Source organism: Ovis canadensis, chromosome 6 (assembly GCF_042477335.2).
Source record: "Ovis canadensis isolate MfBH-ARS-UI-01 breed Bighorn chromosome 6, ARS-UI_OviCan_v2, whole genome shotgun sequence".
Lineage (NCBI taxonomy): Eukaryota > Metazoa > Chordata > Mammalia > Artiodactyla > Bovidae > Ovis > Ovis canadensis.
The window spans coordinates 118,223,733-118,246,783 of NC_091250.1; the positions used below are offsets into that span (position 1 = coordinate 118,223,733).

A 23,051-nucleotide genomic window follows, 5' to 3' on the forward strand; every position below is an offset into this window, starting at 1 on the left:
TGTGTATCTCTTAATCCCATATCCCCATCAACCCTCCCTGATTCCATCTGCCCACTGGTGACCACTGGTTTGTTTCCGATACCTGTGAATCTGTTTTATATTTTAGATTTGTTTATATTTTAGATTCCACATGTAACCAGTATCACACAGTATATGTATTTTCTGTCAGACTTATTTCCCCAAGCACAGTATTCTTGCTGTGCTTATAGGTTCATCCACATTGCCGAAAATGACAGAATTTCATTCCTTTTTATAACTCAGTGATATTCCATTGTGTGTGTGTGTGTGTGTGTATCACATCTGCTTTATCCATTCATTCTATTGATGGACACTTGGATTGCTTCTATATCTTAGATATTTGTAAATTGTGCTGCTATGAACTTTGGGGTATGTGTGTATTTTTGAATTAGTGATTTTGTTTTTCCTGGATATATACCCAGGAGTAGAATTGCTGGATCATGTGGTAGTTCTGTTTTTAGGTTTTTGAGAAACATCCATACTGTTTTCCATAGTGGCTGCACCATTTTACATTCCCACCAACAGCGTACAGGATTCTCTTTTCTCCACACCCCAACAGCATTTGGTTTTGTAGACTTTTATTGCATGTAGCCATTCTGACAGGTGTGAGGTAATAGCTCATTGTGGTTTTAATCTGCATTTCTGACGATTATTGATTTCAAGTATCTTTTTCTGGACCTGTTGACCATTTGTATGTCTTCTTTGGAAAATATCTTTTCAGGCCTTTGGGTCATTGTGCGTGTGTGTGTGTGTGTGTGTGTGTGTGTTTTATATTGAGTTGTATGAGTTACATATTTTAGATATTATCCCTTGATGGTCATATTTGCAAAATACTTTCCCTCGTTCAGTAGATTGTCTTTTCATTTTGTCAGTGGTTTCCTGTGCTTTGCAGAAGTTTTTAAATTTAATTAGGTCTTATTTGTTCATTTTTGCTTTTATGTCGTTTGCCTGAGGAGACATATCCAGAAATATATTACTACAATTTATGTCAAAGTGTGGTTCTGCCTATGTTCTCACCTAGGACTTTTATGGTTTGGGGTCTTTGATCCATTTGGGGTTAATTTTTGTACATGGTATGAGGAAATGTTCTAATCTCATTATTTGACATGTACTATTCCAGTTTTTTCAAGCCACACTTATTGAAGAGACTGTCTTTTCTCAATCATATATTTTACTTCCTTTGCTGTTCAATAATTGACCATATTCTTGTTCAGTCGCTCAGTCGTGTCCAACTCTTTGCGACCCCAGGGACTGCAGCATGCCAGGGTGCCCTGTCCTTCACCATCTCCTAGGACTTGCTCAAACTCATCTTCATTGAGTCAGTGATGCCATCCAACCATCTCATCCTCTGTTGTCCCCTTCCCCTCCTGCCTTCAATCTTTCCCAGCATCAGGGTCTTTTCTAATGAGTTGGCTCTTTGCATCAGGTGGCCAAAGTATTGCAGCTGCAGCTTCAGCATCAGTCCTTCCAATGAATATTCAGGACTGATTTCCTTTAGGATTGACTGGTTGGATCTCCTTGCAGTCCGAGGGATTCTCAAGAGTCTTCTGCAACACCACAGTTCAAAAGCATCACTTCTTTGGCACTCAGCCTTCTTAATGATCCAACTTTCACATCCATACATGACTAATGGAAAAACCACAGCTTTGACTAGACAGATCTTTGTCAGCAAAGTAATGTCTCTGCTTTTTAATATGCTATCTAGGTTTGTCATAGCTTTTCTTCAAAGGAGCAAGCATCTTTTAGTTTCATGGCTGCAGTCATCATCTGCAGTGATTTTGGAGCCCAAGAAAATAAAGTCTCTCATGGTTTCTGTTGTTTCCCCATCTATTTGCCATGAAGTAATGGGACCACATGCCATGATCTTTGTTTTCTGAATGTTGAGTTTTAAGCCAGCTTTTTACTCTACTCTTTCACCTTCATCAAGAGGTTCTTTAGTTTCTCTTCGCTTTCTGCCATAAGGATGGTGTCATCTGCATGTCTGAGGTTGTTGTTATTTCTCCCGGCCATCTTGATTCTAGTTTGTGCTTCATCCAGCCCGGCATTTCGCATGATGTATTAGGTATATAAGTTAAATAAGCAGGGTGACAGTATACAGCCTTGACATACTCATTTCCCGATTTGGAACCAGTCCATTGTTTCATGTCCAGTTCTAACTGCTGCTTTTTTACCTGCATACAGGCTTCTCAGGAGGCAGGTAAGGTGGTCTGATATTCCCATCTGTTAAAGAATTTTCCAGTTTGTTGTGATCCACACAGTCAAAGGCTTTAGCATAGTCAATGCAGCAGAAGTAGATGTTTTTCTGAAATTCTCTAACTTTTTCTATGATCCAGTGGGTGTTGGCAAATTGATCTCTTGTTCCTCTGCCTTTTCTAAATCCAGCTTGTACATCTGGAAGTTCTCAGTTCACAAACTGTTGAAGCCTAGCTTGGAGAGTTTAGAGAATTACTTTGCTAGTGTGTAGCAAGGGCTTTCCTGATAGCTCAGTTGGTAAAGAGTCCATCTGAAATGCAGGAGACCCTGGTTCATTTCCTGGGTCTGGAAGATACGCTGGAGGAGGGATAGGCTACCCACTCCTGTATTCTGAGGCTTCCCTTGTGGCTCAGTTGGTAAAGAATCTGCCTGCAATGTGGGGGACCTAGGTTCGGTCCCTGGGTTGGGAAAATCCCCTGGAGAAGGGAAAGGCATCCCACTCCAGTATTCTGGCCTGGAGAATTCCATGGACTCTATAGTCCATGGGGTTGCAAAGAGTTGGACACTACTGAGCAACTTTCACTTGCTAATGTGTGAAATGAGTGCAACTGTGTGGTAGTTTGAACATTCTTTGGCATTGCCTTTCTTTCTCATCGGAATGAAAACTGACCTTTTCCAGTCCTGTGGCCACTGCTGAGTTCTCCAAATTTGCTGGCATATTAAGTGCAGCACTTCAACAGCATCATCTTTTAGGATTTGAAATAGCTCAACTGAAATTCCATCACCTCCACTAGCTTTGTTTTTAGTGATGCTTCCTAAGGCCCACTGGAGAAAGCAATGGCAACCCACTCCAGTGTTCTTGCCTGGAGAATCCCAGGGATGAGGGAGCCTGGTGGGCTGCTGTCTATGGGGTCGCACAGAGTTGGACACAACTGAAGCAACTTAGCAGCAGCAGCCTAAGGCCCACTTAACTTCACATTCCAGGATGTCTGGCTCTAGGTGAGTGATCACACCATCGTGGCTATCTGAGTCATTAAGATCTTTTTTGTATGGTTCTTCTGTGTATTTTTGCCACCTCTTCTTTGTATCTTCTGCTTCTGTTAGGTCCATACCATTTCTGTCCTTTATTGTGCCCGTGTTTGCATAAAATGTTCCCTTGGTATCTCTAATTTTCTTGAAGAGATCTCTAGTCTTTCCCATTCTGTCGTTTTCCTCTATTTATTTCCTCTATTATCTATTTCCTCTATTGATCACTTGGGAAGGCTTTCTTATCTCTCCTTGCTGTTCTTTGGAACTCTGCATTCAGATGGGTGTATCTTTCCCTTTCTCCTTTGCCTTTATCTTCTCTTCTTTTCTCAGCTATTTGTAAGGCCTCCTCAGACAACCCTTTTGCCTTTTTGCATTTTGTTATAAACCTCCATCCATAGTTCTTCAGGCACTCTGTCTGTCAGATCTAATCCCTTGAATCTATTTGTCATTTCCACTATACAATTATAAGGGATTTGATTTAGGTCATACCTGAATGGCCTAGTGGTTTTCTCTATTTTCTTCAATTTAAGTCTGAATTTGGTAATAAGGAGTTCATGATCTGAGCCACAGTCAGCTCCTGGTCTTGTTTTTCTGACAGTATAGAGCTTCTTTGTCTTTGGCTGCAAAGAATATAATCAATCAGATTTTGGTATTGACCATCTGGTGATGTCCATGTGTAGAGTCATCTCTTGTGTTGTTGAAAAAGTGTGTTTGCTATGACCAGTGTGTTCTCTTGTCAAAACTCTATTAGCCTTTACCCTAAGTAACCATAGGTGCATAAATTTATTTCTAGGTTCTCTGTCCCATTGATCTATGTGTCTGCTTTTGTGCCAGTACCATGGTGTTCTGATTATTATAGCTTTATAGTATAATCTGAAATCTGAGATGATGATAGCTTTATTCTTTTTTCCAAAATTGCTTTGGTAATTCGGGGTCTTTCTGCCATTCCATATAAATTTCAGGATTATTTCTTCTAGTTCTGTGAAAAATGTCATATGTATTTTTACATGAAATCTGTAAAGTGCTTTGAGCAGTATGGCCACTGTAGTTTTCAGAGTGAAGGTCTTTTACATCCTTGGTTAAGTTTGTTCCTAGGTATTTTATTGTTTTTGATATGATTTTAAGGAGAATTTTGTTGTCATTTGCATGCTTTCTTTTTAACTTTCTCTTTCTGATAGTCCCTTATTAGTATATAGAAAAGCAAAATTTTTTTGCTGCTGCCCTAGGTCTTCATTGCTGTGTGCAGGCTTTCTCTGGTTGCAGCAGTCAGGAGATACTCTTGGATTCAGTGCCCAGTCTTCTCATTGCGGGGGCTTTTCTTGTTGCAGAACACAGGTTCCAGGGCACCCGAGCTTCAGTAGTTGTGACACACAGGCCTAGTAGTTGCAGCCCACAGGCTCCAGAGCGTGGGCACTCTCTGTTTGTGGTGCACTGGCTTAGTTGCTCCACAGCATGTGGAATCTTCTTGGACCAGGGATGAAACCCGTGTCTCTTGCATTGGCAGGCAGATTCTTATCCACTGTGCCACCAGGGAAGTCCACAACAGATTTCTATATGTTAATCTCATATCCTGCAACTTTACTGACTTCAGTACTATGTTGAATAGAAGTGGAAAGATTTGGGCATCCTTGTCTTATTCCTGAATTTAGAGGAAAGGTTTTCAGCTTTTCACTGTTCGGTATGGTGTTCGCTGTGACCAGCGTGTTGGTCGCACACTTTAGTATGTTGAGATATGTTCCTTCTATACCCACTTTCTGGAGAGTTTTTATCATGAATAGATGTTGAACTTTGTCAAATGCTTTTTTCTTCGTCTATTGAGATGATCATGTGCTTTTTACCCTTCCTTTTGTTTATGTGGTATATCACAGACTGTTTTGTGAAACAAACAATCTCTGTGTCCCTGGAATAAATCATGGTGTATGATCCTTTTTATATAGCTTTGCATTTGGCTTCCTAATGTTTTGTTGAGGATTCTTGCATCTGTATTTATCAAAGATATTGGCTTGTAATTTTCTTTATTTTGTAGTGTCTTTGTCTGGTTCATACCATGATAATGGATGGTGGCCTCCTAGAATGAATTTGGGAGTATTTTGTCACCTTCAGTTTGAGGGAATACTTTGAAAAGCATAGGTATAATTTCTTCTTTATATGTTTGGTAGAATTTTCCTGTGAACTGTCCAGTACTGGACTTTTTTTACTGGGAATTTTCTAATGACAAATTCAATTTTCTTGCTAGTGGTAGGTCTGCTCAAAGTATCCATTTCTTCTTGACTCAATCTTGGCAGGCTGTATGTTTCTAGAAATTGGTCCATTTATTCTAGGTTGTCTAGCTTGTTGGCATGTAACTATAATATTCCCTTATGATTTTTTGTATCTCTCTGCTGGGCTTCCCAGGTGGCATGTGGTAAAGAATCCATCTGCCAAAACAGGAGACACATTAAGGGATGTGGGTTCAGTCCCTGGATCAGGGAGATCCCCTGAAGGAGGGCATGGCAACCCACTCCAGTATTCTTGCCTGGAGAATCCCATGAACAGAGGAGCCTGGCAGGCTACAGTCCATAGGACTGTAGATTCAGACACTACCGAAGAGTCAGACGCAGCTGAAGCAACGGAGCACACATGGTGTTTGTTGTTATTTCTCCTCTTTTGACTTCCTCTCTGATCGTTATTATTTTCTCCCTTAGGCTGGCTTTGGGCTTTGTTATTCTTCTGTTTTAGCTAGTAGGTTAGGGGAATTTTTTTTTTCTTAATCTGGTAGATTACATTGTTTATTTGAGATTAAAAGATTACTTTTTAGTCAGATATCAAGGACCAGTATAATTTAAATGCTAGGGTTTTTTTTTTTTTTTCCCCACCTAAAGTTTAATTAGGATACATACATAGTTGAAGATTATGAAAAGTCCAAAGTGCTCACTGAGGATTCAGCAGATATGAGAATTAACCAGAAGCAAAATATAGAGTCAGATAAATTGAGAACTGAAAGGAATTTAAAAGTTTATCTAAAAAAAATATAAAAAGTTTATCTAAACCAAGCCTTTCAGTCTATGAATGGGTTAAATATGTCTCTGAAATGTTATATGGCTCCATTTCACTTAGCTAATTTGTGCTGTCACAAGAACGAAACACCAAAGTTTCCATCATGATTTTCTGCTTCTACCACCAGAGCAGTTAGTGTATTAGGTGATATAACAATGAAAAATACCTCTCTCTGTTTTTATACCAATGTAGTGTTGCTGGTCCACCACCTCCGGGTTTGAAATGGGTCTTTTTTTCCCTAGAGTGACTGATGATATCAGGAGCCTCCTCTACCCTTTGTCCATTTCCTCTTAGAACCAGTTTTGTGGAGCTGCTTGATAATTGACAAGGGTCTGTATCTGTAACCAAAAAAAAAACAATTTTCCTTAGAAAAAGAATTATTGATTCACTTAAATCAATTATATGGCCTTGGCCTTATCTGAAAAGTGCTTTTACTAGGAAATTCAGATAGTTTACTCATATATGTATCTATCATTAATATCCACAATTATTCTACTTGGAGACTGATACGTCCTCATGAACCTTATGAGAGATGAGAAAGGCAACAGTGAAACAGTCTCTAATGCAGACAGTGTACATTTAATTTCTAAATTATACATTTATCAGTTCTTAAGATATTTCACAGGTAAACATTGGGAATAACACCAGCATGTATTACTTAAAGAAGCAGAAATTTCTATTTGAGCCTCTTTTTCACTTTAAAATATTTGCGGAATTTGCTGTGGCCATAGGAAAAGAAAATAATTTTAAAGATGTAAAAAATACATACCTTGAATATTAATGCTTGTTTCCATACAGTAATTAACTCAGAAATGTCTTGGTACTTGAAATGTCTTAAAATATCTGGTTCCTTACTTTCAGTGATTCATAAATTCTATTTAATCTTCATTGAATTTTGTATCTTTAAATTTAGTTGGGTTCTTATGCACTATATACCTCCAGATACTTGTCTTTTTTTTTAAGCCAACAAAAGTATTTTGAACATCTATGTGAATAGAATACAAGATAAATATAAATTCAGTATGTGCACAGTACTGTCTACTCAGCTCTACACTGACATCCTTCCTCTGTCCCCACCTTAATAAGTCAGGATGACGGGGGTGGTTCCCTGTTATAAAGAGTATGTTAGCAAAGCTTCACTTTCCAAAATAATATTCAACTCCATCTGACTCATATTGTATTTTAGCCAAGCTGACCTGGGCCATCTTCCCAGAAACTTTTCCACCTTTTATCCGTCTCAGCTTTTGTTAATGCCTTACATGATTGTCCAGGGTGGCTCAGACAGTAAAGCGTCTGCCTACAATGCGAGAGACCCAGGTTCAATCCCTGGGTCGGGAAGATCCCCTGGAGAAGGAAATGGCAACCCACTCCAGTATTCTTACCTGGAAAATCCCATGGATGGAGTAGCCTGGTAGGTTACAGTGCATGGGGTCACAAAGAGTCGGACATGACTGAGCGACTTCACTTTCTTTTCTTTCTACATGTTGTACATGTATACCATCTACATAATCCACTTATTAAACTGTACCTCATGTCCTTGGGGAGCTTCCCAGATGGCACAGGAGTAAAGGAACTGCCTGCCAATGCAGAAGGTGCAAGAGACGTGGGTTTGATCCCCGGCTCGGGAAGATCCCCTGGAGAAGGAAATGGCAACCCGCTCCAGTATTTTTCCTAGAAAATTCCATGGACAGAGGAGCCTGGCTGGCTACAGTCCATGGGGTCATGAAGAGTCGGACGCAACTGTGCGCGTGCCTGCATGCACACACATATCCCTGAAGTCTCTTTTATTTCCGGCAAGGAGAACGCTCTCTGCTCTTACAGGTCCAACTCATACTTTTGTGATACAAATATTTCTTTGAGCGGTTAACATTCTGTTCATCAATCAGACAAATCTTTGTTCTTCTAGCCTGACCTGATTGAGCTCTGATCTGAGCCAACTTTATTACGTTAGCAGTTTTCATATATATTGTCACTTTTTTATATTATCTCTTTTTACTTTCGCCAGTTGCCTAATGAGTGACTTTCATGGGAATATTATTCAGCAAATGTTGGGTTAGCCAAAAAGTTCACTCGGGTTTTTCTGTTAAGATGTTATGGAAAACCCCAAATGAACTTTTTGGCCAACACAGTATTTGAAAGGTGAAAGTGTAACTGAATGAATGAATATTCAAGTCTCATTGATGAATCCTTGAATATAGAGAGCCTAATCTGTTGCTTCTAGTTAGAGAAGTAAATACCAAAAAAATTGCATAATTAATGCGTGTATACACATATATCCCAATATTGTTTACCTAGGAAATGTTTGGTGTACATGCACACACATATTTTTAAAATAAGTAGCATAAATAACCAATCTTGTAAGTACATATTTTTGGAAATGAAAATAAAGAAATGGTATTTTTATTCTTTGAATCAGTACCTTTGACTTTTAGCATATACTCCTTAAAAACATTCAGAATATTGATCACTTTTATAATCAAAGGCAGAAACACTCTGCATAAAGGAAATGGACTCTGTCTTCACAATGGTGATAAAAGTTTACATTTAATACCTAACATGACTTCATCCCTTATTTGTTTCATTTTATCAGTTTCATTCTGTTGTATTTTTTATTTAACTCTAGCTGAAAATTAGAGTTAATCATCTATTTTAGGATGAAGGTAGAGTCGGACACAACTGAAGCGACTTAGCAGCAGCAGCATATCAGCCACTTAGATATTAATTTAGACAGTAACTAATTCATGAACTTTACTTGTATAAAATATATAAGGCTCTTCATACCATTGTCCAGTGATCTTTTTCCTTTTTTTTTTTTTTGATATCTCTTTAGTTAGAAATATTGAACTACTATTACTTCTGTTGATTATAGCTGAGTTTATAACTTAAGTTTTGGTCAAAAAGAAACAACACAATAGAGACATGTATACTATAGGGAGCTATCGAGCTTGCACTAGTACTTGGTGTTTAAGGGACAAGGTTAATTCACTTCAGAGAGCATCTGATGGTGGTGGTGGTTTTCTGAAATTAAAGGAGTTTATTGCTAGAATATGAACTATCACATCTGCATCATTTAAGCATTAATACACGTTGTGTAACATGTTGTTATTAATAACATAATAATGCAATTTGAAATCCATGGGTAATCATATGTTGGTGGATAACCTCTAATTTTCAAAAAGTTTCAATATGCCTAAAAACCATTTAGAGATAAATTTGTAGATTTAAACAGATATCTTTCTGAGTGTGTTGAACTCATTTGCTGCCACTGCCACCTCCTCACACACAGACAAGTATCAACTATTAAATTACAGTTGATGTTAAGAAATGTACTAATTTACTCGAGCTGCCATAACACGGTCCCATAGGTTGGGAGGCTTAAACAACATAGGTTTGTTCTCACAGTTCTGAAGGTTAGAAGTCTGAGATCAAAGTGTCAGCAACATTGATTTCTTGAGACCACTCCTTGGCTTTGTAGATAGAGGCCTTCTTCTTTCTTCATATGAGTTTCCCTCAATGCACACATAGCTATATCCACATTCCCTCTTTATATAGAGAAGTCACTCAGTGATGTCTTACTCTTTGCGACCCTATGGACTGTAGCCCACCAGGTTCCTCCATCCATGGAGTTTTCCAGGCATGAGTACTGGAAGTGGGTTGCCATTTCCTTCTCCAGGGGATCTTCCCGACCCAGGGATTGAACCCAGGTCTCCCTCATTGCAGGCAGGTGCTTTACCGTTTGAGCCACCAGGGAAGCCTCCCTCTTTATAAGGAAGAAGTCATATTGAATTCGGCCACCCTAAACACCTCATTTTAACTTAATTATCTTTTTAAAAACCTGTCTCTAAGTATGATTATGAATTCTGCGGTACTAGGAGTTATTGGTTCAGCTTATTTATTTGTGGAAAGGGTGGAGGAACACATTTTAACTCATAACAAAAAGTGTGTGTGTATATTTCTGTGTTTTCACATGCTCTGATTGCTAACTAAATGAAGTAATTTTAATAACATGACAATTAAGTGGCATATTTATTGGTTTAACTTAGGAGATACTTTTCAGTGATCCAGTTGCTAAAAAAAAAAACAGTGGAAATAAGAAAAAGTAAATTTTAGTTTTGATGCCAACATTCACTCAGTGTGTTTAGCATTCATCAAGTGCCTAAGGTGTTTTGCTGGGCAGTGATGCCTGCTATAATTTGAGCAAGTCATGAACTATTATTCCTTATCTGCTAAAAAGTGACTAAAAATCTCTTTGCCTACCTCATGAGATTGTTCCATAAATAAAATAAGAAATAAAGGGCTTTGAGAATATAAATGTGCCAGCTAAGTCATTAGTCAGATTTAAAAGAATTAATCCTGTCTCTTCGCAAACCTTAGAATTTACCATGAATGTTCTGCTCATACAAATAGAAATGCCAGCCACTTATTAGTAGAAGATTTACATATTGAGCATTGTTGAATTCAGGAGGTCAGCTATGATGTGACAGAAAGACAGAGTGTAACAACCTAAGTTTAAGGTTCATTTCTACCTGTAACTAACTGAATGAAAGTGAAAATGAAGTCGCTCAGTCCTGTCTGACTCTTGGCAGCCCCATGGACTGTAGCCTACCAGGCTCCTCGGTCCATGGAATTTTCCAGGCAAGAGTACTGGAGTGGGTTTCCTTCTCCAGGGGATTTTCCCAACCCAGAGATTGAACCCGGGTCTCCCACATTGCAGGCAGACGCTTTACCATCTGAGCCACCAGGGAAGACTGAGTAAACCTGCTCAAATCATTCAGTGTCTTGAGATCTATTTATGCGTTTGTAACTGAAATAGGCTGATTTCACAGGGAACCATTTATAAGGAATAAATGAATAACATAATCGTTTGATAAACTGCTCATTATCAGCAGATAGATAGTAGCATATTATTTAAAATATGATTTTAAAGTGGCTGACAAATCTAATAGTGAGCTTTATTATTTAAATTGGAACAAGCAGACAGTCTCAATGCCTAACCATGTTATGTTAATTGTATCTTAAAATTTCCCCATAGATGTGCTACACAAAAGATGGAGCATAGCATCTTCACCAGAAAGGGAGATCACTCTGGTTAACCTGAAAAAAGATGCACAGTATGGCTTAGGTAAGTCACTGAGATTCTTCAAGGTCTGTGAGAATTTAACATTGGTATTGAGGAACCAGCCCACTTGTCCCCACCTGAGTCCGCTTCTCCCACTTGCCCAGTCAGGAAATGCCAAAGGTGAAATGCTTACAAGCAATGTTTCCACCTAATTTAAATCCCGTCTCACATGTGTTACCTATTAAGTCATATTCAGTATGAGTCTGTACACTTCTGTGTGTCAGGCAGACTTATCATTAGTCCTTGAAAGCACCAATGCCATGAGATATTTTCATTTTTACTTTTTTTTTTAATTGAGACAGTTGATTTATAATGCCATGTAAGTTTCAGGTATACAGCATAGTGATTCACAATTTTTAAAGGTTGTATTCCATTTATAGTTATTATGCAATATTGGCTATATTCCTGTGCTATGTAATATATTCTTATAGCCTATTTATTTTATACATAGTAGTTTATACCTTTTAGTCTCCTAATCTGTATCTTGCCCCTCCCCATGAAGATTTTATTTTAATGTGCTAATTCACAGGATTTCAAATTATTGGTGGAGAAAAGATGGGAAGACTGGATCTAGGTGTATTTATTAGTTCAGTTACTCCTGGAGGACCAGCTGACTTGGATGGATGCTTAAAGCCAGGTATTTATTTTTAGGTAATTTAGGGAATTTCCTAAGTATTTACTGGGCTTCCCTAGTGGCTCAGATGGTAAAGCTGCCTGCAGTGTGGGAGATCCAGGTTCAATCCCTGGGTCGGGAAGATCCCCTGGAGACAGGAATGGCTACCCACTCCAGTATTCTTCCCTGGAGAATTCCATGGACAGTGGAGCCTGGCAGGCTATGGTCCATGGAGTCGCAAAGAGTCAGACACACAACTGGGCGACTAACACTTTCACTTTGAAGTATTTACCGACAGTGAATTTGCACAGATAGCAAAAGCAGAAGTTGGGTAAAACAAAAATAATGAGGGGGAGGTAACATTTCTAAGATTTAGCCTGAATTTCTCTTAGCTGTAGAAGACACTGGGTTGTCTGTTTTTACAGGAGACCGTTTGATATCTGTGAATAGTGTCAGTCTGGAGGGGGTCAGCCACCATGCAGCAGTTGAAATTTTGCAAAATGCACCTGAAGATGTGACCCTTGTTATCTCTCAGCCAAAAGAAAAGCTATCCAAAGGTAACACTGTGGATGTCTCTGAGCTGTGGATCCTGTTCCAGTTCCCACAAAAATTTCAGTACCTTGACACATAAATTAGATTTAAACTTTTATTTCCTTTCTGGAAATCTAATATGTGTAGTTCTGATTGCTTTAATTTTGTGCATCAGTACAAGTCTTTCATTCATCACTTCTAAGATTTTCTGTCTCATTCCTCTTTACATGCATAAAAATGATTTGTTGTGCAAAATCAGTGTCACTTGAGTAAATTCCAAGTACTTGGTGTGTTCTATCACATCTTAGGCCAAATTAGAAATAAAATTCTTAATCATTGCCCAATTAATACAGTTATATAACAGTTATCTATGAAGTCCTGTCTTGAACCTGTTTATAAAAGGGAAAGGATGCCAACATACCAGAAATATGAAAGACATATGTGTGTAAAAGACACATATATGTAAAAGACCATATAATTTTGTACCATTTTTCTAGATTCCACATATATGTATTATCTATAATTCTTTTCCACATGTCACCTGTGATTTTTGTCTTAGGAAAGCTTTCCTAAGTGGCTTTTTAAAAGAACTATGTATGTAAGGAGTATAGAATTACCTTCTTTGATAATTACTTGGAGTCTAAAACAGGCAGTTTGTTACGACAGTATAAAACAAGTATGTAAATAACCATTCAACAGAGATCTTTGGAGATTCAAGTTATCTCTGGATAGGGAATTAAGAAAGTCTTCACAGGGGAAACTTACTTGAAACAGGTCTTGGGGAATGGAAATGAGGAGTTCAGGTGAGGCAGATACACATTCCCATAGAAGTTGCCCAAAGAATGACCAAAGAGGAGGCAAAGGAAACAGAAAGCATCTTCAGTGTTTGTTGGGACCTTGTCACGGTCCCAAGCCCCGGTCAGGTGTTGTGCACACGTTATCCTGTGTAAAATCCTCGCAGCAGCTACCAGGGAACAGTGTGCATGTGTGTGAGCCCAGGCGTGTGTCACTAACCTGTTATTCTCACGGGCTGATTTTGACTTTGCAGTACCTTCTACTCCTGTGCACATGGCCAACGGCATGAAAAACTACATGAAAAAGCCTTCCCACCTGCAAGACAGCACTGTAAATTCTTCTGAGGATCACTGCTGGCCACGGGGCACCCCGAGGCACATCTCAGAGAGCTCGTTTGGGCTGTCTGGGGGCCTGCGGGAGGGAAGCCTGAGCTCTCAAGACTCCAGGACTGAGAGTGCCAGCTTGTCACAGAGCCAGGTCAATGGGTTCTTTGCCAGCCATGCAGCTGACCGCAGCTGGCAGGACTCACAGCGTGGCAGCCCTTCCCCATCTGTGATATCCAAAGCCACCGAGAAAAAGTGGACTTCTACTGACAGTAACCGAAGCAAAGCTAAAAATACAGGCATTTCTGATGCACCAGATTACTCTGACCGTGGAGATTCAGACATGGATGAAGCCACTTATTCCAGCAGTCAGGATCATCACATACCAAAAAAGGCACCGTTTAATTTGAATCTTGGTTTTTATTTTTTTTTTCCCCCACTTAACAAAACAAACAACAACAAATGTATTATAGAGCAGAATAATCTACTATGAACAGAGTACATTATTCTGGAAAGGAGAAATTGTTTATGTATAATGCTACTAACTGCTACTGCATTTGATGCTAACTTTCAGAGAAATTAGCAGCTTTGAATACTAATTCCAAATGGCTATTATTCTGGGAACTTGCTACGTGATTACACAAAGGAATGAATAACCAGATTATGATTGTTTTCTATAAATTGTTTTTTCTCTTGCATACTTAATATTTATATTAAAAGAGAACTTAATATCTGAAAAAATTGTTCCTAAATAATTCATATAATGGGCAGTTGGCTTTACTGTTAACAGCCTAAATTACTCTGAAGTTCTGAATGTATGATAATAAGAATAATAAGATAGAAAATTGACCATTTCCTAGAAATATTAGACATGATATAATTTAGACCCATTTTCACAAGTGGATTCAGAAAAGAACCTTAAGCCCTTTGTTCACTGAAAAGCATTCCTCATTAATGTCTCCAGCATTCCTCCTGAGAGAGTTATGTCCTTATAGATTGGGCTTGGCTGTTGTGCCTATGTTTATATTGGATTTAAACATTAGCAAAATAAACTTGAGGCCTACTCATCTTAAAAGCCCAAGTTAAAAGCTACTACATGATATATGTGGATTTTTTTTTTACAGGAAATAGAAATGTTTTCTAAGTTTGAGTGTATAAAAAGCACTGGATAAGGATTATGTAAAAGCCAAGGTTTGAACTGGATTCTGGGCTTCCCTCAGTCGTATCTTTTTACCTGAAGCAAGGCCTTTAGGCTCTAGATCTCAATTTCCTCAGTTTTAAACTCTGAAGGCCTTGGATTAGATGATCCTTAAGATCTTTTCCAGCCCTCATCATTTTTTAGTCTACTCTGTCCTTTAATATCTTGCTTTTTCTTAATTTTTCAAAAAGAGAAAGATCTTCCATTAATAACTCTGTTTGACTCTAACAAGAAATGCTTTTGTTTGTTTTTCTTTGTTAAGGAATCTTCCTCCTCCATGAATACCTCCAACAAAATGAATTTTAAAACTTTTCCTTCATCACCTCCTAAACCTGGAGATATCTTTGAGGTTGAACTGGCTAAAAATGATAACAGCTTGGGGATAAGTGTCACGGTACTGTTTGACAAGGTTTTCAAATGTTTTCTCTTCTCCATTTCTAGCAGCCTATCAAATGCCAATTTATTACTTGAATTATTTTGCTTCAAAAAAGGAAACTTGTCAAATATTTGCAAAATTTTAAATTGAATTATATCTTAAGACTTTTTTAAAAAAACTTATGTTTTCTAGTCACTTTTTCCTGTGGCTTAAAAGAAATTAGACAAATGCTATTTTCCCCTAGAGATTTCATACTTGTTTAATCTGAATACAAGACTTGAAAAATATATAATTGAGAAGTATGTCTTATATATACTTGGCAGCTTCTACATCAGCATGGAATAATTTTAACCTACATCATAAATAATTAAAGTTGAATATATATTTATATGCCCTTCACTTCATAATACATCTTGGCATGCAAATATGATTAGTAGTTTATTATTAGAAGTTCCCAAAAATATGTGTAATACTTCTAAAGAAATTAAAATATGAGCATAGGCTATTTGATGAGACTGCTTTAGAATTCTATTAACATACTATACCCTAAAGTGTAATATTATCATTTATATTTGAAGGGTGTTGTTTGTTAGGAAAAGGCATTTAGAAATAAGGTAGAAATAATACTCTTAACAAATAGAGATCCAAAAGAAAACCTGATTTTCTATCAGTCCTCAATACTGTAACCCTTTTTATCTTGTCCGTAACTTCTTTAGAATTTTATTATCTTCCTACTGTGAAGGGAAATAAAAGCTGAATATCCACAAGAGATGGAGCATCCACTCATGAGACCTCATCTACTCTGTAGCACAACTTCTATACCAAAACCTTTTAAAATGAAAAGAAAATTTTCCATTGCCTCATGAGATTCGTTTTCAAATTAGCAAATATGATCTGGCATATTACTCCATATGCTGTTTATTTCTGACAGTTATATTCTCACACTAATATTTCATGGCTGGATTTTGCTTGCTGTTTGTGCCTAATGCACGGTATAGACTTCTGAAAGGAAGAGCACCCTCTCATCCAGGCAAAGATCTGGCATGTCGTTATTTTCTGAATAAAGAATGTTTCTAAAATGTAGCTGCTTTCGCATTTGGAAAACTTGCTAGAAATATTCTTGGGTATTGAAGTAATTGCACGTGCTAATGTGATGCTGCTGCTTTGGCTGATGAATGGAATGCTTTCTAGGTCTCAGACCTGAAAGACAGAGTGCAACATTTTTCATGGGACAAAACGTTATTCGTCTTTTTCCACTTAGGGAGGTGTGAATACCAGTGTCAGACATGGTGGCATTTATGTGAAAGCCATTATTCCCAAGGGAGCAGCAGAGTCTGATGGCAGAATTCACAAAGGTAGAGTGTTTGTGGGTATGGGAATTACATAAGGATTATCGTGTCAACAAATAAAGAAGAAATTGGAAAGTTGATGAAGACCTGCAAAGTATTCATAATATAAAATAAGAACATATTATTTTAAGATTACAACATGAAAAAGCTCCTTGATATGATTCCAAACACTTATTTCCAGCTTTTCCTCTGTGCTGTGCTTAGTCGCTCAGTCATTTCCGACTCTTGGCAACCCCATGGACTGTAAACCACCAGGCTTCTCTGTCCATGGGGATTCTTCAGGCCAGAATACTGAAGTGGAGTGCCTTGGCCTCGCTAAGGGATCTTCCTAACCCCGGGATCAAACCCAGGTCTCAGGCACTGCAGGCAGATTCTTTACCATCTGAGCTACCAGGAAAGACCATCCTCTATATAGTATCAGAAAATATCTTGTTTTAGTTCATGCTTTGTACTTTTTAAGAAGCAAATTTCCAGAGAATTGGAAAGGGGTAGTGCCCTTGTAAAAACAATGACATCTGCATTTCTAATAAGAACTAACTAGGTTAGTTCTCTCCCATCTCTCTGCGTTTGCAGCTCAGCGTGTCATTTTTTTCATAATTAAAATTGATTTTATAGTATATATAATATCCAGTTTGAAAATATACCTAAGCTGTAGAATAGAGAAAGGAATTAAGTATATATTAAAGAAACTCTGTGACAGACTTTTGTCCAGAATTTGTCTGAGTCTCTCCTTGAGCAAATTACTATAAAACAAGACCTTAAGGTATTAAAGAACATGTAGAATCCTTATTTTCTGACTTGCTTCTTTCATCATTACTGCCTAATTTATAGGTGATCGTGTCCTCGCTGTCAATGGAGTTAGTCTAGAAGGGGCTACCCACAAGCAAGCTGTGGAAACACTGAGAAATACAGGACAGGTAAGAGATCATTATACCAGCCTTCTCTAGATATCTCGGAAGAACATAATAATGTGTGAATAATATCAATTTGACTGAGATCTCCAAATTTATTGGTCAAGAAACAAAGCCTGATTAATGTAAATAAACATCCTCATATTTTTTTCCTTCCAAATTGGGAAGCAAATATTATGACGAGGATTTTTATTGTGGAAGCGGGCTTTCTGTATCACATTTAGCCCTAATATCACCCGAGATCTGCCAGGAGGAAGGGGAGAGATTGCCTTAACGTTTTTTTTCCATCAGTTCAGTTCAGTTCAGTTCAGTCGCTCAGTCGTGTCTGACTCTTTGCGACCCCATGAATTGCAGCACGCCAGACCTCCCTGTCCATCACCAGCTCCTGGAGTTCACTCAGACTCGCGTCCATCGAGTCCGTGATGCCATCCAGCCATCTCATCCTGGGTCGTCCCCTTCTCCTCCTGCCCCTAATCCCTCTCAGCATCAGAGTCTTTTCCAATGAGTCAACCCTTCGCATGAGGTGGCCAAAGTACTGGAGCTTCAGCTTTAGCATCATTCCTTCCAAAGAAATCCCAGGGTTGATCTCCTTCAGAATGGACTGGTTGGATTTCCTTGCAGTCCAAGGGACTCTCAAGAGTCTTCTCCAACACCACAGTTCAAAAGCATCAATTCTTCGGCGCTCAGCCTTCTTCACAGTCCAACTCTCACATCCATACATGACCACAGGAAATACCATAGCCTTGACTAGACAGATAAACATCTACAAATACCTAGTGGTTTTCACTTCCAGGTATCCTTCAGCCCAAGGGATAAATTCACGTTGTTCTAATACATTTTTAAGTCAGGGAGTTTACCAAAGTACTTATAATGGTCTTTATATTATTAGGATAATAATGATTTTTTTCCATCTTTAATTGGAGGATAATTGCTTTACAATATTGTGTTGGCTTCTGCCATACAACATCATGAATCAGCCACAAGTATGCATGTGTCCCCTTCCTGCTGAACCTCCCTTCCACCTCCAACCCCATCCCACCCCTCTAGGTTGTCACAGAGCTCTGGGTTAAGCTCCCTGTGCCCATACAGCAGCTTCCCAATGGCTATCTGATTTTATTTTAGAATCTGAATTTTCTAAAATGTGTTTATATTATTTTTATAATAGAATGTTTTTCTTTCTAATCATGTATCTTCTTTATACAGAAAATAATTTTTAAAAAACTTGATTTTGACATTTTTAGTCCCTTGCTTTTGTCTGTTTTTCCCTCCCTCTACTTGTGTATTGGTAGACCAGAGAGTTACTTTAAATGATCTCATACCACCAACTGTACAAAGTCCTGAAAATTTATTTGCTTTCTTATGTAACTTTCTTCTTAATTAATAAGGCACTCTTCTATTTATACAGGTTGTTCATCTGTTGTTAGAAAAAGGACAGTCTCCAGCATCCAAAGAACATGTCCCCCAGTGTACCCTCTCCAATGCAGACACCCAAGGTCAAGCCCCAGAAAAAATGATGAAGAAAATGACTCATGTCAAAGACTACAGCTTTGTTACTGAAGGTCAGACCCTGGGAGGCTGTCATCTCATCTTAAACTTATTCCTGGATTATTCAAAGTTTGATTTCTACATGTCAGAACATAATTCATACTGAGTCTCTTGATTCTTGTCAAGTATAAATAATAACCTGATGCAGCACTATACTGAATTTGGGGGGGGCAGGGGGAACCACAGGTAGTTGTAGTTCTTGAAGTCTGAAAGGCTTTGACTAATGAAATCAGGCACAAAACAAATTATGGTCATTTAATGGTGCCTAAAATAGTTGTAAAATTCAAAATAAAATTTGTAAGAGAAAAAAATAAATATAAATAATTGCTGAGAATGACTTCAAACCCATATGAAACCTTGACTCTTACATTTTCTATATATCTGTTTGATTTTGTGAACTTGTGAAGCTAACTCTGAATAGAAATTCACTAACAGTTCCCAGATACTTGTTTTCCTTACAAACTTTTCCAGCTAACTGGTAGTAAAACTGGACATGCCACTAACTCATAATGAAAAAAGGAAATCGAGACTAATGTAGTGAGTTTTTCATAAGGTTAAATGTGTTCATAATACAGAAGTACTCTTCATTCTGAGTTTATCTGTCTTCCTTTTGCTGGGTATAAATGTCCTTTACTTTATATGTGGTGGTGGTGGTACATAAGCATTGTTTTGTCTTTATTTTAGATTTTTCTTTGCTTATACAACTTTCATCAATTCTGAATTAGTCCCCAAAATAAGGAGAAAATATTAGCCCAACCTATATCATCTTTCCTGATTATGAAAATAAGATTAGCATGTCCACTTAATCTTACTGCCTTCTGTTCTTCCCTTATTTCTTCCATTACTATGTCTTTAAATATATTTCTTCATGCTTTCCTGCTCATCATTCTTTTCATTTCTTCTGTTGATGAGAATTTTATCATCATGCCTTACAGTTTTACTGTATTAAATTATATCTCACCTAAATATTAGGTCACCTATCCACTTCCCCATAACCCTTCTCTGTTCCTTGTTTTGTTTTTCTTAGCAAATCTGTCCCATTTATGCCTGAATTTCTTTCACTGTCTCCTTTCTTGGATTTTCCCCTCTTTTTCTCTGTCATTCTGCAGTTTTATAAAACATGGAATTAAGACATAGTTTCCTTTTTAGAACATTTTTCTCAGAACCCACTTTTCTAATTAGGCAGCCTATTAGTTCATGCAGCTCAGCTCAATAAGTGAAATTTCCTTAATAACAGTGTAAAATAGGATTTGAATATAGAATAAGAGTGCGATAAGTGCATATAAAGCTGTGAGTATGGTGGAAATGGGCTTTTTAAAAATGTATTCAAAAGTGTATATGTTTATATATGCATATAGAGAGAGAGCCTATTAAGAATATTTACATTTTTTGATACCTTTTTTTTCCAGAGAATACATTTGAGGTGAAATTGCTGAAAAATAGCTCAGGCCTAGGATTCAGTTTTTCTCGAGAGGATAATATTATACCCGAGCAAATGAACACCAGCATAGTAAGGGTTAAAAAGCTCTTTCCTGGACAGCCGGCTGCAGAAAGTGGACAAATTGATGTAGGAGATGTTATCTTAAAAGTGAATGGAGCCTCTTTGAAAGGACTATCTCAACAGGTGAGCCCCCAGCCTGTGGAGTGCAGCATTTTTAATGAGACAGATTGGTCTTTCAGAATGAAATGGTTTAACCGTGTCTTCATTTCTCATTCATGGTTCCCTCAGGAGGTCATATCTGCTCTCAGGGGAACGTCTCCAGAAGTATCCTTGCTCCTCTGTAGACCTCCACCTGGGGTGCTGCCAGAAATTGACCCTGCTCTTTCGGTGAGACTGAGGAAAACTACTTTACACTATTATAGAATGTCATCGGAGTGATTAACTCAGTTGTAGTGGTTCCATCATTGATTGATCTCCTGGGTTTCATCCTAGTTAATTCTTTAGCTAGGAGTATTATCTCATATGGGTCACATAACCTGTGAGTGTATTCGATGTTTATAATATAAAATAATTCACTTTCTCTTCTCTCCCTTCTGATTCTAGGATTTTGGGAATTTACTTGCCAAACATAAGTAGAAAAAGACATAAAATATTGGTTACAAAAACCTTTTGTCCGTTTCTTCATTGAATCAAATTTTAAAATACTCGTTCTGAGCTAGTTTCGATGAAAATAAGAATTATTTAAGATTTTTTTGGCCTTAATTTTTAATACTGGGAATCAGAGAGTAGGCAATATGTTTGTCCATTTCACTCTCTTGTATGAAGGAATAGCCAAAAAACCCAAAATCTATTTTGATGGTTATTTATAAATTGCATACTGGTAGTTAGGAACCCACACATAAGTGAATAATAATCTAATTGAAAGCCTTTGTCCTATCTACTTAAAATAGTGTTCCGTTACCAACGAACATGATCACTGGGTATCAAAGACAGGAGTGTCTGGCCCCAGAAACTTTAACCCTTATCCTGGGGAGAAGGAGGGAGTATTATAAAGACATTAACAAGGAACTAACGTTTCTGTAAGGTTCATTGTCAGTAGCATTTAAGAGATGACATTGGTTTTGGTCATCAGATAGGAAGAACTGAGAAATTCTCTCAGTTCCTGAGTATATAAGTTGATACAATCTTTCTGGAAAGCAATCTGGAAATACTTAACAAGGCCTTTAAAAACATCTTATGTTCTGAATATAGAAAATTATATTTCTATTACAGAAAATTGCAAGGAAATAATGAGAAACTCAGATGAAAACCTACATACAAAGAAGTTCTAGATTTCTATTAATAGTGAAAAGCTAGAAAGAAATCTGTATCCAATAAAAAGCTGTAGCCAGTTGTAAGATTATTATACAGTTTATGCAGTGTTTGCAAAGCACGTTTAAGGATCTCAGAAAATACTCATGGTAGAAACCTAAATTTTGAAAGCAAGATACAAAGTACAATATATACTATGACTCTAATTCTGAACGAAAGTACAAGTTGTACAATATAAACAATTGTTACTTTTACATATGGTTTTTTTTCTCTAATGAACATAAATTACTTTTATCAAAAAATTGAGTATATTAACAGGAAGTACTGATGTTTAATTTGTTCATTTTCACATAAATAAAAATATGTTAATATAAGTTGTCACCCTGATCTTTTTAAATGTGTCCGTTACAGACCCCCTTGCACTCTCCAGCACAAGTACCTCTGAACAACAGCAGAGACCCTCCTCAGACAGCGTGTGCAGAGCAAGGCACCAGCTCAGATGAAAATGAGATGTCTGACAAAAACAGGAGGCCAGGCGCGTCCCCATCCAGGAGAGGCAGTTACAGTGACAGCAGCGAGAGTGGAGAAGATGACTTAGCAAAAGCTCCAGCAGAGATACCAAACATGAGCTGGAGTTCAGCTCTGCGCCAGACTCTAAGCAGCATGATGCCACAGGCACAAAGTCATCATGACTCACTCAGGAGCCAAGAAGATCCCATTTGTACCATGTTTTACTATCCTCAGAAAATACCTAATAAGCCAGAACATGAGGGCAGGTATTGTCAATATTGGGCTTCCCTGGTAGCTCAGCTGGTAAAGAATCTGCCTGCAATGCAGGAGACACCGGTTCAATTCCTGGGTCGGGAAGATCCTGTGGAAAAGGGTTAGGCTGCCCACTCCAGTATTCTTGGGCTTCCCTGATGGCTCCATCGGTAAAGAATCCGCCTGCAATGCGGGAGACCTGGGTTTGATCCCTGGGTTGGGAAGATCCCCTGGGGAAGGGCATGGCAACCCACTCCAGTATTCTTGCCTGGAGAATCTCCATGGACAGAGGAGCCTGGCGGGCTACAGTCATGGGGTCGCAGAGAGTCGGAAGCTGAGTGACTTTCACTTTCTTTCACTTTGTGTATATTCAGGTCCAGCTGTATTTGTTCAACTTTTTTATTGTTTGTTTTTTTTTTTTTCAATCATGTCTTCCAAAATAACTACGAGAGTAAGGCTCTTTATTTCTTCTTTTTCTTATTATGTTGAAACGCACATTAG

At 38.0% G+C, this 23,051-nt stretch overlaps 1 protein-coding gene across 17 annotated transcripts in view; it reads left to right on the forward strand.

Moving 5' to 3' along the window:
• PTPN13 (protein tyrosine phosphatase non-receptor type 13) overlaps positions 1-23,051 on the forward strand; it is a 225,483-nt gene that overhangs the window by 154,673 nt on the left and 47,759 nt on the right. For 8 of the 17 annotated variants that reach the window (XM_069594613.1, XM_069594621.1, XM_069594619.1 and 5 more), the window contains 11 exons: positions 11,309-11,398; positions 11,925-12,032; positions 12,434-12,565; positions 13,588-14,051; positions 15,118-15,264; positions 16,493-16,586; positions 17,412-17,497; positions 18,897-19,050; positions 20,446-20,660; positions 20,766-20,864; positions 22,200-22,564. In XM_069594613.1, the coding sequence (XP_069450714.1) occupies positions 11,309-11,398; positions 11,925-12,032; positions 12,434-12,565; positions 13,588-14,051; positions 15,118-15,264; positions 16,493-16,586; positions 17,412-17,497; positions 18,897-19,050; positions 20,446-20,660; positions 20,766-20,864; positions 22,200-22,564 (1,954 nt within the window). The remainder of the gene's footprint in view (positions 1-11,308; positions 11,399-11,924; positions 12,033-12,433; positions 12,566-13,587; positions 14,052-15,117; positions 15,265-16,492; positions 16,587-17,411; positions 17,498-18,896; positions 19,051-20,445; positions 20,661-20,765; positions 20,865-22,199; positions 22,565-23,051) is intronic. The other 9 variants (XM_069594616.1, XM_069594624.1, XM_069594622.1 and 6 more) reach the window with 2 other exon arrangements.